At 35.0% G+C, this 17,120-nt stretch overlaps 1 protein-coding gene across 1 annotated transcript in view; it reads left to right on the top strand.

The window, feature by feature from the left end:
- GRIK2 (glutamate ionotropic receptor kainate type subunit 2) overlaps positions 1 to 17,120 on the top strand; it is a 369,619-nt gene that overhangs the window by 218,161 nt on the left and 134,338 nt on the right. The window contains exon 11 of the mRNA XM_018078132.2: positions 16 to 222. Within this exon, the coding sequence (XP_017933621.1) occupies positions 16 to 222 (207 nt within the window). The remainder of the gene's footprint in view (positions 1 to 15; positions 223 to 17,120) is intronic.

Raw genomic sequence — 17,120 nt, 5'->3', positions numbered from 1 at the left:
TTTTAATACTTCCAGGAAGAGCCATATGTTATGTTCAAGAAGTCTGACAAACCCTTGTATGGAAATGATCGATTTGAAGGTTATTGCATTGACCTCCTCAGGGAGCTGTCTACTATCCTTGGATTTTCCTATGAGATTAGACTGGTGGAGGATGGAAAATATGGAGCCCAAGAAGATGCCAGTGGACAGTGGAATGGAATGGTTCGTGAACTAATTGATCATGTAAGTTAACTTTTAGAAGCTTTCCAGTATCCATTTAGATTTCAAATCTGTCTGTACAAATTGTAAAACTTTTATGAAAATGCCATTTGAATACTACTGTCTTCAAAATGCAGATGTTTAAAGAAATAGTGCAAGTAAGTTCATATACATTATTCAGTGTGGAATTTGTTTGTTAAATGAAACATCTCTGTTTTGTGTATAGAAGTGTGTGTTTTGGCCGAACTGGTTTAGCTCTTCTGTGACATATGCCTAAGACAAAATATGGAATAAAGTACTCAGAATTTATTTCTGAGAATGATGCAGAGGTTTTTATAATGAAATATATGTCTTTAATAATCAACAGAGGTCAGGTCTCTTCTTCTGATAGTGGATCTGAGATTTTGTCTCAGAGAAATTTCTGTGCATGTAGTGTCCCCCAGGGAACAGTGTTGGGCCCAGTTCTGTTTAATATCTTTATTGATGACCTGAACAAGGGGATTGAATCCATCGTCAGCAAATTTGCAGATGACACCAAGTTGGGGGGGAGTGTCAATCTGCTGGAGGGTAGGAGGGCTCTGCAGAGGCACCTGGACAGGCTGGATAAATGGGCTGAATCCAATGGTATGGTGTTTAACAAGACCAAGTACAGGGTCCTGCACTTTGGTCACAACAACCCCATGCAGAGCTACAGACTGGGGACAGAGAGGCTGGAGAGTGACCAGGCAGAAAGGGACCTGGGGGTTCTAATCAACAGGAAGCTGAACATGAACCAGCAGTGTGTCCAGGTGGCCAAGAAGGCCAATGGCACCCTGACCTGTATCAGGAATAATGGGACCTGTGGGACCAGGGAAGTGATTCTGCCCCTGTACTCGGTACTAGTTAGGCAGCACCTTGAGTCCTGTGTCCAGTTCTGGGCCCCTCAGTTCAGGAAGGACACTGAGGTGCTAGAGAGTGTCCAAAGAAAGGCAACAAAGCTGGTGAAGGTGCTGAAGCACAAGTCCTGTGAGGAGTGGTCAAGGGAGCTGGGGCTGTTTAGCTTGGAGGAGAGGAGGATCGCTCTCTACAGCTACCTGAGGGGAGGTTGGAGCAAGGTGGGGGTCAGTCTCTTCTCCCAGGCAACCAGCAGCAGGACAAGAGGGCACGGTCTTAAGCTCTACCAGGGGAGGTTTAGGTTAGACATTAGAAGGAAAATTCTTTACAGAGAGAGTAATCAGATATTGGAATGGGCTGCCCAGGGAGGTGGTGGAGTTACCATTCCTGGAGGTATTTAAGAAGAGACTGGATGTGGCACTTAGTGCAATAGTCTAGTTGACAGGGTGGTGTTAAGTCATGGGTTGGACTTGATGATCTCAGAGGTCTTTTCCAACCCGGTTGATTCTGTGATGCTGTGATTCTGTAAACACAGACATTATTTGATATTAATCTTTCTTGAAATTTTAACAATAAAATACAAGCAATAAAGCAACAATATCCACATATACTGAAGGAACAAAACAGAGTCAAGACAGATACCATTACAATTACCTGTAAATGAGTAAGAGAGGCATTACTTCAGGTCTTTTAAAGCATACTTTCTTCTTTGGTTGTACCAATTGAATTTAGTCCCTTAGAAATATTTTAATCAATTTAAAAATTATGTATTATCCCTTTCTGCATTTATTTGGGTAAATTACTTGATAGCATTTTCTCTATAGACATGTGGTCAAAGACTGAGATGAAACATATTCTGCACATCACTGTTATTTAAAATAGGAAAAAGAGAAGACTATTTTATAGTTAATTCAAGTGGAACCTCTTAATGATGGCAGAAACTACATGAATAGCTTGAAGAAAATATTCCCTAATCTTGTTTCAATTTGCTTTAAGATTTTAGCAGATGGGAAGAACATGTGCTAATCAAAATATTCACATTTACTAGGAGGGTTGTTCTTCATGCTTTTTTAGTAAATGATAATCTGGTATTGGTGTTGCAACAGATGTTGATTATGCCTGGCTTCACACTTTTAAGAAGAATGCGTAGGAGTATTACAGTTATATTATCTTTAATGTGTGTATGTGTTATACCTAGTATGCATACATAGAAAACAAACATATTTAGCTACACTCTCTGTGCCTCTCTATACACGCACATTTTTATACATGAATAAATGCATAGGCCTGTTTAACTCTTAGACTTGATGGTTGCTAGGTAATACCATCATCTGGAACTAATTTTTCATGATTGAGGTGGATTTTGTGGAAGTATATACTCAGAAGCAAAAATAAATCACATTTTTATATGCCTTTTATTATTCAACCTTAAAACATCCTTAAAAAGAACTGGTATGGCCTCCTAAGCTTTTCACTAAGATAATCTTGAAATAAAATGCATTTGAAGAAGTTGCACACAGTAAGTGTGTGGAACTGTAGTTTTCCTTTCCTTTCCTCTTGATAACACAGAATGAAACAGGTGTTCTCTATTTCCATAGATAATATATAACTAAATGTAGATTAAAATTTATTTTGCCTTTTGAAATGTTTTTTATTTTGGAATCAGAAGAGTTTAGAAACTGTATTAGTACATCATGGAAGATGTAGTACAACTTCATAATCTGGACCAGAAATTTTATGAGTCTCTCTCAATTTCTCAATTGTTAAAATTTTCCTTTATTTTTTTTTGTTTGTTTTTTTTTTTTAATCTATTAGTATTTTGTAATATATTTGAATACATGCAATTTATTTATGCATCAATGCCCTTTATTTGAATGCATGTCATTGGTACATTTTACTAGCAAGCAACACTTCAGACCTCAGAACTGATGCACGAGAATTTAGTGAAAAAAATCCGGACAGACCGTTACCACATTTGATGCTTTCATATGGTTCACACTTCCCATTGCCCGGTAGCTTAACTTTTCAATCTTTCTTTTCCCTTAGAGAATACTTTTAGTGTCAAAAAAGCTCTCTTTTCTATAAAGTGATTTAATAAACTCAATTACCATATTTTTGAGAGGTAAAATGATTCTGTGTTTTTTAATTTGAGCTTCTAATTAAAAGAAATAGACTACAGAATAAAGATAGTTCTTAAAGTGGCCATACATCTATTGAAAAATGTTTTAAGAAATTATTTTCTTTTTATTTGCTTTTTATAATTTATCTCTCCATCAGTTAAGTTCAGAAAGAAAGGTTACTATGCTGTAGCATAGTATGTATTTGCAACGGTAATGAGTTCACATTTATAATCCAAGAATAAAGTGCATAATTTTTATATATTATTTATATAGAAAGGAAGATGTACAATTTATATAAAGATAAAAAGTACTAAATAAAATCTAAAATTTAAATAAGCTGTTTAAATCCATGCTTAGTCACTTTTCGTAAGTGCTTGAGCTCAAAAGTTTAAGTGAAAAAAAGATGATACTATCTGAGCTGAGCTCAGCATATTATGTCAGTCTCAGGCTTGAAATTTTACAGTGTGAACAGAGGCTGAAGTGTTTACATCAGGCTTTGTTTTCAATCTCCTTTCACATAGTTTACTCACATTTCCTCTTTCTTTGACTGTTTTACTCAGAGTTCACATACTCATTCTGATATTGGTCTCCAAACAATATGTAGTTTCCTTTTGAATAAATAATAACTACTGAAAGTGAAAAATTAGTTCATTGGTTCCTTCCCTTTGATGACTGATTGATAATGAATTCTTGTAGGAAAAGACAGAAATCTCTAGAGCTGCAAATGCAAGAGAAATATTCACTAGGACAGCAAATATAGATGAGATTTCTCTATGAATAAATTTTAAATTTAGTTTCTCCAGTTAAGCTGTCTGATTTCTTTGTCACAATTTTACATTCAATATTTTATCCACTTCTCAGGTTAATTCAAGATATGAGTGTTATATATTTGAGGGAGGGGGAGCTAAGTTCCAGGTATTTCCATATTTTATGGATGCCTTCTTCATAAAAAAGTATTCTTTATGCTGACTTTCTGTCTTTGGTTCAAGAACTGTCTGAAAGGAGCGATTTACTGAATTTATTTTGAACTAAATTATAAATGAAAATATATAATTTTGCTTTTTTTCTGTTCAACATTCCACTTTACACAGCCAAAATTACTTAAAAACATTCTTATAGTTGGGTTCTAAAGTAGGAATGAAATTACTGTTTTATACTTTGAAAGAGACATAACTGGAAAGTGATTTGTTATTATATATACAGTATTAAAAATAACCTTTTTTAAGCACTTTGGATGATTCTTCTACAGCACAAAGCTTATGCACTACAAATAGACTTCAAGGCTTGGAGATCTTTTATGATTCATAAATAATCACAGAAAAGGTCCAATTTTTTAGATTATGATTGCTCTTTTACTACATGTGAGGATTAAATTGGAACTTTCTATCTCAGAAGAGTAGGATTTTCAGCTTGGAGGAATTTTACACAGTTGTGCAATTGAAGAGCGTTACTTAATTTGAGTTAACTTTAGACATAGCATTGTTTTTGACCACTGTCTTTTGAATTTTTTTTAAATCAATATCTTACTTTTTAAAAACAGTATTAGTAAAAACAGAATAGCTTCAGATGTTTGTATAATCAGTTTAAATGCATCTGGAGACTTCTTCCTCCAATAAACTGTTTTTTTGTTTTGTTTTTTTAAATTTTATTCTTAATTAAGATCCTTATGTTCTCGAACAGTTATAGTCCAGCTCTTTGTATTATTGTGTAGAACTGAAAAAAATCTTCTAATAAGTGAATATATAGACTTTTGGTGGCTTCTTTTTTGAGCCAGTGAAAGATATGAGTAAGGGAACTTAACTTTCTTCCATACATTTCTCTCCATTTCAAATGTTACATCATCACACTGTTTAGACTCTACAACTTTCCTTCATACTTACAGGAAGTTTTACCATACAGAGACTCATAAGAAAAGACTAAGGAGCACCTCTTCCCTCTTCTCCTTTTAAAGTTCATGCAAAAGTTCTGTCAGTTGAGATTTCCAATATAATGCAGGACAGTTCAGCTGTGCCTCTTTTATTAGTTAAAATCTCAGAATCTCCCTGCTCAGTAGCAGGGAGTTGAGACTCCTTAGGAGAAAGAAAGAAAGACCGAGCACTGTGTCCTTATTCATCAGCATTATATGTGCTCAACAATAAAAGCTATGGTCTGTCAGTGCTCATTAAAGCACCATATCTGCTTCATAGTTTCCTCATTGTATTAGTGGAAAAACTGCTCTCATGTCAACGTTTTCAAAGCCATGTATAACACAAATCCTACAGATTTTTTTTGATCAAATGATGGTCCTAAATTAATGTACTGATTTACTCATGTGGTACTACTTATTGTACATTATTATTATTAGTCCATTGTCAAAACATTCCTCCGAAGAGAATCACTGAATTGTAACACTTTATTTAAAAATAATTTTTTTTCTTTTTATCAAATAGAATGCTGCATCACCTTCTCCTTTCTGTATTTCTCAGAGTGGCTTAGTTGTTTTCAAGTCTCCCTTGATTTTTTCTACAGGCTGCTGTGCTAGTTGTCATCATCAGGTTCAAATTTTGCAGGACTACTTAGCAGATGCAGAATATCAGTAGTGCCTTCAGAAATGTTTTGGCTTACTTATTTGAATTTGGAAAATCCAGGACTTTGGCGGAGTGGTTTATTTCTCTTCCTTTTTGGCCAATATTTACGATCCCGAAGTGTCATTCATTTCATATTTCTTTAAAATTATTATAGATATCATAGGTTAAACAGATGCATTAACTGAGAAAACATAAAAAAAAGAGGTTGTGAATATGAGACCAGTGGGCATTCAAAAGAAAAAAAGAAAAAGATTTTCCAAAGAATGTCTTTGTATACGATAATATTTGAGTCCACTGCTGATAAATTAAACTGGTACTAGTAGAAACATAGTGAACTAGTTAATGTTCCAAGATCTTGCTTAGTATATACAAGAGCTATTTCAGACTATTTAGGCCATAATTTTAAAACATTCTCCTATATTGATCTTTCAAAATATTTATTCCAATCACATTAACAGTTACAAAATTATCAGTTTAAATCTAGAAATGGTTATTTCTCTGTCAGGTCATGGACCTGAGTCCAGCCTGAGTGCCATCACAGGGCATGTGCATGACAACCAGGGGCATGAGGCTCAGGCAGCATGGGTTTGTGAAAGGCAGGTCCTGCTCCTTCTGTGACCAGGTGCCCTGTTTAATGGATGAGGGAAAAGCTGTGGACGTTATCTACCTAGACTTTAGTCAAGTCTTTGGTGACATTTCCCACAGGATTCTCCTGGAGAAACTGGCTGCTCATGGATTGGATGGCTTTCCCCAAGTCTCAGCTGTGGCCAGTCCTCTTTAACACCTTTATCAATGATCTGGATGAGGGGATCAAGTGCACCCTCAGTCAGTTTGCAGATGGCACAAAGTTAAACAGGAGTGTACGAAGGCTCTGCAGAGGGATCTGGACAGTCTGGATTAATGGGCCAAGGCCAATCATAGGAGGTTCAGTAAGGCCAAGTGCTGGGACCTGCACATGTGTCATAACAATCTAATGCAATGCTACAAACTTGGAGGACAGGGGCTGGAAAGCTGCTTGTCAGGAAAGGCCCTGAGGGTGTTGGTTTACAGCATGTAGTTATCATGTAAGTGTAGATAATGTAACAGGTTTATAAGCTTATATCAAGGGAATTCCAGTTGGACTCACTTCCCTTCTGATGGGATTCAAGCCCACTAATACACCAGGAGTTGTGGTGGGACTCAAACCCACTAGTACACCTCTGTTTCTGGTGGGACTCAAACCCACACTTGGGCCTTGGGAATCCGCTACTGACTGATGAGAGGGACACAAAGTGTAGAATTAGAATGGATTTTTTCTTAAGCAACACACACGCAGTGACCCAGCCTCATGTTTGGGGACCCTGATAATGAGACAGGTAGAGTCTTTATATCACACATCTTAAGAGATATGGTAACCTAATCAGTTACCAGTGTGTGTATAACAAGTGCATACTTATCCTGTGCAAGACCTTTGTATGTTTTTCCTGGACAGGTGGTTGGCAGTGTATATTAATTTTCACTGTTCTAAACCTGTGCAGGTGGAGTTATTTTGTACTGGCTTCTGGACAGTTGCTGTTCTGAGAACCTCGATTTTATCATTAGACCCAGGTTCCAATACTTTTCCATTGCCTGAGAGTCTGAGTAGATCTCTTTGGCATTCACTGATATTAGTTCTTAACATTTCACATCTACGTTTTTGAAATGAACGTGGAAAATGCTTAGGACTCCTTCAGAGGAAGGGCTTAAAGGTCTAGAAGCAAGGCTAAAGGAAAATTCTTTATAAAACTGTGACATTTTAAGTAAAACATCACCAAATAAATTATATTACAGGGCAGTATTTTAATGTTACATCTTTAATACACTGAAGTAATACAGCTCAGTATAAAAGATATAATAACATACACTAAACTCTGAGCACTCACAAACCACTTGTGTTTTAGTTTGAATGGATATCAGTGACAGCAATATAAATACTCAGCTCAGCAGAAGGTGTAACATTTTACTTATCTTCAAATGGTTTTCACCTTCAGAATACATAAATCTATCTTGATTTTAGAGTTTCTAAGTCTTCTTTTCTCATAGATTTCATTACAAAATGCCTTGTTCAGCTATAAAGCTTTCACACTATATAATAATTTCTCCTTTTCTTCTATGAGTTTGTATTGGATACACTGAGCACTTTTACATTAAAAAAGTGGAACTTAAATTATTATTTAATATATAATAATTAATTAGGTGTCTAAGCTCCTTGTAAGTACAAAACTTAAGCAACATTTCTGACAAAATATGTGAGACTTAGTTAAATTTTTTTCAAACCTTAGGTCCAAGCTAGCATCCACAACTGAATCTAAGGTGTCATTTGATGAAAATTTCCCTTATGCTAGATGTATTGTACCTGTAATAAATTTGACCTCTGACACTTAGGGAAGATGATGTTTTGAGGGCAATATTCCATAAACAACATAGTGTTTTGGCAAGTTTGCAGTTCAGCTACAGTTGCTTGAACCAGCGACTCTGGTGAATATAGATAGGTGGTAAGCTGAATGACTATGAATTTCTGCTGACTGACCTTGTTTTTAATGTTTTTCTAGTATCTTGGCATTTTCTTTTATTTTTATTTACCCTCTTTTTAAAAAAAACCAACAAAACACAATTCACTTTTTTCTGTATTCTCTGTATAGAAGATAAAATAAAATACTGCTGTTCTATTTCAGTTTTCTTATCCTTATCTGTTTGTATTTTCAGCTTTTTTATTTTTTATTTATAACTTATCTCTCTTCTGATTTCTCTGTTTAGGCATTTGAAGGCCATCTGTTCTGAGATCACTTTTATTTCTTGATATTCATTTATTTACCTTGAAGACTAAGTATCTCTGTTCTATGCTGAAGCTCCTTTCTCTGAGTTTCCAGTAATCATTATTAGTTAAATTTGTTAAGCTATGCTGGCAGTTTCCCAGCACAACCATCTCTATAAACAAAGATACTAATTTGCATTATTTAATATTTCAAAATAGTATTCTAACTCCTTACAGTTATTCTGTGTCGTGATATAGCACCCATGATTTTTTAACTGTTAAGCGCCTGTAACATACCTTTCATGTATTTGTTTATTGTCTTAAGTATTCATATCTTCTACCAGTAATTGTTTGCATGTTTCCTTTTCCTCATTAAAGTAGCATTTTATTTCTGTGTGAAATCTGTCATGGGGGCTAGAGGATAATTTATTATGATAATATGTAATATGCCAGAAAATATCACTTGTGCTTTTTGTTCTTTTCAGTTTAATTGTTAATGTATTAAACCACAATTTCATGTGCTCTGACCTTTTTTTCCAATGTAATTTATCCCAAGCTGCATAAGCAGCAGTGTGTCCCTGACAAGCAGCTATGCATGTCTCTTTTGTTGCTTGATATTCTGTTTTTCACTTAAAGCAAACTGTATATGTTCACAGAACCTCGCTTCAAATACCTTTCATGTCTGAATTTATCAATGTAATTCACTCAGATATGCCATACTATACATCTTCTGTTCCTTTTTGTTTGTTTTTTTCTTTAAAGTGAAATATAAAGAGATGGTCTTCTACATTACCATAGAATGTCATTAGTAGCTAGAGTTTTACTGCTATTTCAAACTAACTGGTAAACATTAATATCTATACTCAGAAGATTATAGTTTTCATGGTTACTTTGTCACTCTCTATTAAAGGATGTGTATGATATTTCATGGAAGAATGTGCAAACAGATCCTAACTCAGCAATGTTATGCCGAATATAAACTTCAGATAGAAATGCATAAACCCATGAAAAATGCCAGGGAAATGATAAAAATCCCCCTCAGTAATCTAATATGCCAAAGTAGTTCTACCTAAGACAGAAGTTTAGACCAAGTGTGCCAAGCATGTGCCTTAATTCAGCTAGGAACATATATGTGCGTATGAGGATTCCCTATTGCATTGTTACTGATTTCAAGTATGGGACAGACTGAAGATGAAGTTTTTCAATAAAACAGCAGTTGAAAGTGAGCAACTTGTTTTCCAAAAATCAAGGAACTTCCAGTCTGCATTTAGTAAAGCAAGGCCTAGCAATATTTCTAATGTTACAGTAAGGAACAGAGAATAACAAAGTATACACTTTTTCTTGAGGCTTATAAATGTTAATTTGGGATCTTTTGAGCTGATCCTGTCCTATGTTTCCCAAAGAAACTAGATGAAAAATTTCAAGTACATTCTCAGTTATTTGACACCAGAAGTGGTCAGAGACTTTGACAACAAGGTCTTTTAAGTGCTCTGAGAAGTGTGTTTTTTTTTTCTGGAGATCTGTACTCAGAGGGTAGTTCAGTTGAAATTTCTTGACATTAAGAGTAAGTGAATATTACTTTCTTGTTTGTTTAACTAAGTAATGTTTTTCTCCTAAATAATGTTTTTTTACAGTTAAGGTATTATGGACATGCCTGGTGAAAGCACTTGGTTATATAAAATTATTAGGTTTCAGTCAGAGAGAAAAACTGTGCAGTGAATAATTGGAATTAATTGGAATTAATTTTCACTGCATTGCCATCAAGGCAGTGGCATGAAGTTTTTTAAATGAGAATCCAAACAATAACTCTTTAGCTCAAGCATCATCTATGCTTACAGCAATGATTAGGAACTGATTGGATTCAGGATCCAGGGCTGTATTCTTACAAGTATTACGTTTTTCATATCCTCATACATTTATCTGATCTTTCACTTTTGTTACTATAATGATAGTGAAGAATGGTAGAAAATAACAGGGGATTATTGTTTCTATGATATGTCTGTTGATGTGAAATACATGGGAAAATTAGAATTCTCTAATAGCAGGGTTCATTTCCATTGGGACTTACCTCTTTTATTAGGCAAAATCAGGTGTCTACATTTTTATTCTGTCTGTCCTGGTTTAGAAAAGTTTGATCACGGGGGTTGAAATTTAGTAGAAATTAAGTTACCTGGAGAAAATTGATGAAACGACTCTTCAAATATGTGCTTTTCCTCCAAGAAGGGGATTTACAATTTTGTTTTTAATGTAAAATGTTCAGCAAGTTATTTTTTGAGCTTATCATGAATCTCTTCATTCTATATGTTTCTACAATAACTTTACTTCAGTGTACAGTACTTGATCACTGCAAAGATCCAAAACAAAATTAAGTTCAAAAGCTCTATGCTGTAATTTGTCTTTTACTCATCTCCAAAGAATTTCAACATATCTCAAAGTGAACTTTTCATGGAAGGTAGGGAGAAGGGACCGTGGAAACCTTGAGTAGGTCAATTTTCATTGAGGCACCATTTTGGTAAAACAGTTTCAGGATGTGCTGACAGGAGATGTGTCTCTGGGAATGATGCTCAAAATACAACATAATGTTTGTGAAACTGAAAGGTATTAAGTACGATCTGGTATTCTTAGAGATCTAAGATAATTCTGTTGTTTAAGGAAATTATACAAAAGTCAAATAGTCAGAGTTGAAAAAAGAGACAGCAAGTGCAGCCTTAGTTAAGTCCAAAATACATGAAATGAAAATGATTCTCTGTGTGTTAGGAAGAAAATCGTGTTACTTTGTCGCAATACTTTGAAATTGATCTGCACAGTCAATTTTTCTGCTATTTCCTGACCTCTGAGGGCACGATTAGCAGTGGTGTGTGGTAACTTCCAAAGATTCTCTTCCAACTTCTCTTCCTGATAACATATGTTAGTGTGAAAAATATCTATATATATACACACACACATAAATATGCATACCAACTTTAAGGGCTTGTAAAGAATGTTTGTATATTTTTATGTGAATCTGTGGGACACGGTACTCATAAAGTGCTAGTAGAAACTGTGAAACAGTATAGATACCTGTTAGAGATTTTTAACTCTGGATACTGGATAAATAAATGACATACTGAGGCCATATTTTATACAAAAACCCCGCGTAATGAAAAATAGATGGCTAAAAGTTTTCTTTTAAGATTATATGGTCAAGTTCAAAGAAAAGTATTAAACTTGAAGGAAGATTTTTTACTTCTTGCTCTGCTTTAGAAGTGTATTCAATAATCTGTTATTGGAAGTAAAACATTAATTTATAGTACGGAAAATACATTGTTACTAAAAAGCCACTTGTGTTTTGCTAGATTTTTTTGTAATATGTGGATTAATTTGTAAAGATTGCTACACTTATTCTAGAATGAGTGTCTTGTCAAAAATGTATCTAAAGTCATTCTTGAAATTCATGGTAATTGATTTTTTTATTAGTATTTAAACATTTTTTTTCTGGATAGAAAAGATACCACATGCACCATTCAGCCCTCTCACTTCCATGGCTTATGATTTTCAAGTTAGTTTGAAAGTAACCCTTCTGGCTCTCAAAAGACCTATTGAAATACTGTAGATTTCATAATTTCAAAATGTAACAGCAAGACCAGTGCAGGACCTACACTTATATTATTGGTACAGTGTAATAATAACAAAAAGATGGTACAGTTAGGAAAAACCACCACAGGAGTACGGTGTCATTGCTCTTCTCTGGAGTAATCCAGTTACTATTAGAGACCTGCATAAGGGCAATAGACTTTTGCTGAAAGAGCAGTAGGAGCTTAGATATTTCAGCAATTTCTGGTTGTCTTTGTAAGTGTAAGAAGGATTTTATCTTTTTTATCTACTGCCTGTACCTTAACAGGGGAATATTGTAATATTGTTGGGAAACCAGGAGACTATATGCAAACTAGTTTCACTAGTTGCAGATTTTGTCTACATCCAGAATAGAAATAAAACTGCAGTTTTGTTACAGGGATGAGTTTAGAGAACTGGAAAGAGAAATGACTTGAACTGCAGAATCAAAGAATCACTGAGGTTGAAAGTGACCCTAGATATCACCTCATCCAAATCCCTGATCAAAACATGGTCAGCTAGAGCAGGTTGCTCAGGGCCATGTTCTGTCAACTTCTGAGTGTCCTTAGGGATGGAGACTCTACAACCTCATTGGGCAACCTGCTCCAGTGTTTGACTCTTCCTAAAATAAAAAGCGTTTGGTTTTTTTTTATCTTTAAATGGAATTTCCTGCATTTCAATTTGTGCCTGTTAGCTCTTCTTTCACTAGGTACTACCAAGAAGTTTCTGACTCCATCTTCTTTACTTCTCCTTCAGTTATTTGTATTCCTTCATCAGATCTCCCTGAACCTTCTCTTCTTCAAGCTAACCAGTCACAGCTCATTCAAGTTTGTCCTCAACTGGCAGATACTCAAACTTCTTAATCATCTCCATAACACTTTGCTATACTTATTCCAGCATGTGCCTGTTTCTCTTGTACCAGTTCAGACCTGGAACTGTCAATCTGGATGAGTATCATCGAATGCTAAGCAGACATCAAGCAAGGATCACTAATATAGTAACTCAGTAAAGATCAACTGATTCTTAACTTAATCTTAACTGATTAAGATTACTTAATTGTGAATGATTTTCATTGGAAGGGACTTGGAAGACCATATAGTTCCAACAACACTGCCATTGGCAGGAAACCTTCCACTAGGTCCGGTTATTCAGAGCCCCATCCAACTTGGCCTTGAACACCTCCAGGGATGAGGAGTCCCCAGCTTCTCTGGGCAGCCTATTCCAGTGCCTCTTATTAGTAAAGAATTTTTTCCTAATATCTAATCTAAACCTACCATCTTTCGGCTTAAGGAAGTTCCTCCTTGTCCTATCACTACATACCCTTGTAAAAAGTACCTCTCCAATCTTCTTGTAAGCCCTCTTTAGGTATTGGAAGACCCTCTTTAGGTATTGGAAGGTATTTAAGGTGTCCCTAAGGCCTTCCCTTCTTTAGGCTCTCTCAACCTGTCTCCACAGAAGAGGTGCTTCAACACTGTGATCAAACTCAGTGTCTCTCCTCTGGACTCTTTCCAATAGATATTTTTTTTGTGCTAGGGGCAGCAGAGCTGAACACAGTACTCCCCTTGGGGTACAGATTAGAGGAGGAGGATCACCTTGCTCAGTCTTCTTTTAATGCAGCCCAGGATGCAGTTGGCTTTATGTGTTGGCTGGAAGTGCACCTTGCTGGGTCATGCTGAGATCTTGGTCCACCAATAACCCTAACTCCTTCTCATCAGGGTTATTTTTGATCTATTGTCCACCCAGCCTGTATCTGTGCTTGGGATTGCCCCAATCCAAGTGCTGGACCATGCATTTGACCTTGCTGAGCTGCATGAGATTCTAGTAACATGGATAATGTTACTCAACTATCCATCCACTTTCTAATTGGGCAGTGGTTAGGAAGGAATTTGTCTACATCTGCCTGTCATGCTGACCAATGTTTTTTCTTGTCATGTTGTGTGTTCTTATTCATTATGTATCTGCACCCCTCTGTTCACCTTTGTCTCCTAGAATGAAGCAAAACATCACATAAACCAAGGAATAAATTATAACAGCAATGACATTTTAAAGTGCTGAATAGATTTCATCTTATAAATATCAGAAACATTTTAACTCAACCACCACAGATTTCATCCTCAGGATTTGCATTTTATTTTCATTAAAGCTGACTGTTAATAAGTTTATCCTTGTATCTTCAATATTTAAATAAGTGCTAGAGCTTGGATACACTTTATTGAATTTTAATAAATATAATAAGTTTTTCAAATGAGTAAGCTTATATATACCCTAGGCAAAACAGAACTAAATCAGGATCTACTGCATAAAAATACTGCTAACATTTTTCTTTCTTATATTTGTGACAATAATTTTGAGTAATATAATCTTTATTATATTAACCATTTTTGTTATAATTATGGGACATGTAAAACATTGTATGATATACAAGGTTTTAACACTATACACAATATAAAACCACCACTGTTTTTTATTTTATATTTGAGGGAGTTTTCTAAAAAGACCTTTTTTTTTGTTATTGCTTATAATGATGATCATTTTTAATTCAAGTAAGACCCTGGCATCTAATTCCTGATTGAGAATTCCAGAGTGTGGATTCTTTTAAAAATTAAGTCTAGTCCTTGTCATGCCTGCATCAAAATGCAGGTGAGGGGAATGAGTGTACAGGAGGTTGATTTTGTCCATATTAATAGGTTTTATCCCATTAATTAATTAAGCTGATGATAAATTTCAAAAGTTATCAATTGAGAACTGTTAATCAGTAAGTGGTGGCATATCCTGCAGTGATCTACTTTCATCCAAATGTTATACAAAAGTTTTATTAATCATTTTGATTCCATTGTAAAAAATTGAAGATGACAAAGTAATACAGAAAAGTGGGAGTAAGTCAAATTTGTTGCAAGTCAAACTTTATTGCATGATGAAATGAATTCACTGAAACAATTTGATAAAACCTCATCTGTTTGAGAACAGAATTCATGTCAAAATGAAAAGTAATAGGTTGGTTTTTTTTCTGAGTGCAGTAACTAAAGGTCTAGGTGACACAGCTGGTTAGCAACTGGAAAAAAACCCCAACACTTCCATGGAGTTGCAGTCAATCTGGAAAGTATGATAAAAATGCTAGCTATAAACAAGGAATCAATGTTACCTCTGTACTTTATTTCAGGAAGTTGTGCTGGAGCATGATGTCTGATATTTTAATATTTAGTTGCCATCTCTAGTAAAAAATATAACATTATTAAGAGTATTATTAAGAGTATTAAACAGCGAAGAAGAATTGAAATATTTTAGTTTAAGTACTCTTACTTGTTTTTGTAATGGGAGAGTTTTTCTTTCCTGTATTTTGAGCCACAATATCTACACTGTCTTGTAAATAATGTCTTTGACAGTTTACTTTTTCTGTGAGCATGTGAATCTTGCTCTTCTAAGAATTAGAACAGCCCTTTGTGCAAAATTCCCAGAGTGAAGCGATAAGAATTAAGTCTGAGATTTTTTTATTGTTGAAACTTATAGTCACCCATCTTCCAGCCACATACAGTTTTGTGGTCTACTGCCTCTAGTCCTCTTACATGCAATTTCTGTAACTGTTGACTAAACTGAAGTTGGTGCAAAATACTTTAGTGAAAGCATCCTGTAAATCAACAGATAGAAACCTTGTGACTGTTTTGAATGAGTACTCATATTACATCTTTTCAGCTATTAAATCTAATCCATGTTGGCATTGCCAAATGAGAATAACTAGAATAACTAGATTAACCCTGAATAAGAGGAAATAATGTAAAGTAACTAATTAGAGAGTTCCTGATGGTTTAGTACTAGCATTTTTCCTTGACTCATTATTCAGATAATAACAAAGGAGCAAACAGAAAACAATGCCAAAACCAGTTCTAGACAGTGCTAGGTTGATCAAAAGATATGCTTTATCCTATATAAAACTTGTGTAGGTAAGATTCCAAACATTTTTGTCTAGTTGAATTCACATAAAAAGTTGTTTCTGTAGTGGTGGACAGCAGGCAAATTTCCTCTGCAAAACCTTTTGCCTTTTTTTTTGTTTGTTTGTTTAGAAGATCTGGATCTCTAGGGAGATGATCTTGTTGATTACTAGATCAGGACCCTCCTTTAAAGACTCTAAAGGGATTGTAGCTGAAACAACCATTAGTTATCACAGCTGTTCAAGACTTTACCAAGAAAAGAATTAGACATGCTGACATAAGAAAGTCTAAAGAAATGAAACAGTTGTGTAATATTACTGTGTCAGTAAAATGAATCTGAGTAAACTACCTGTCTTTCAGTAACTTTTTGTTGCTGAACAGTAAATATTGAGAAATAGCTCAACAGCTATTTCAAATGTGTTACTTGAGCCTGTATCAATTGAAACTGTCATAAGACGTCACTTTCTTATGTTAAAGTACTTTATTATGCTAATAAAGTAACAACTGCTATTCCATCTAACTGCTGTTCCATCTATATTTGATATTGTTAGCAATTAATTTTAAATTACAAAAGTCAGGATCCTACAAATACGGTATGGCATCTAAATTCAGCTATCAAACAGGGACATTTTTTGTACTTTGTGGTATGCTACTCACATTTGGCAAAGATAGTAATTTCTAGTAGCTGCTTTCCAGGACCTGTGAGGAGATTATCAAGAAGCTTCATCTGGGTTTTTCTCAGAGGAACCTGGCAGGAAGCCAAAAGGCAACAAGCATATATTGAGAACTTCCAAGGGTGGAAATTGCATGATCTCTCTAAACAACCTGCTCCACTGCTTGTTTGTAGAAACTTTTTCACTGCATGGATAGACAAGCAGTGGACTAGCTTATCCAGAGAAGTTAGGTAGTCGCCATCCTTCGAGGTTTTCTACACTGACTGAGTAAAGCCCAGAGCAACCTGGTCTGATCATGTAGATGCTTAGAACAGAAATGTTCTGATGTCTCTTCCCACCTGAATTATATGTTGATTTTTGGAAAGATAATGGAAAAAAAATTAATGTCAAAGTAATGT

Source organism: Manacus vitellinus, unplaced genomic scaffold, assembly GCF_001715985.3.
Source record: "Manacus vitellinus isolate BGI_N305 unplaced genomic scaffold, ASM171598v3 scaffold_4_pilon, whole genome shotgun sequence".
In the NCBI taxonomy this organism is placed as follows: domain Eukaryota; kingdom Metazoa; phylum Chordata; class Aves; order Passeriformes; family Pipridae; genus Manacus; species Manacus vitellinus.
Note: the sequence above shows the minus strand (reverse complement) of the source record. Positions and strands in the feature narration are given on the sequence as shown.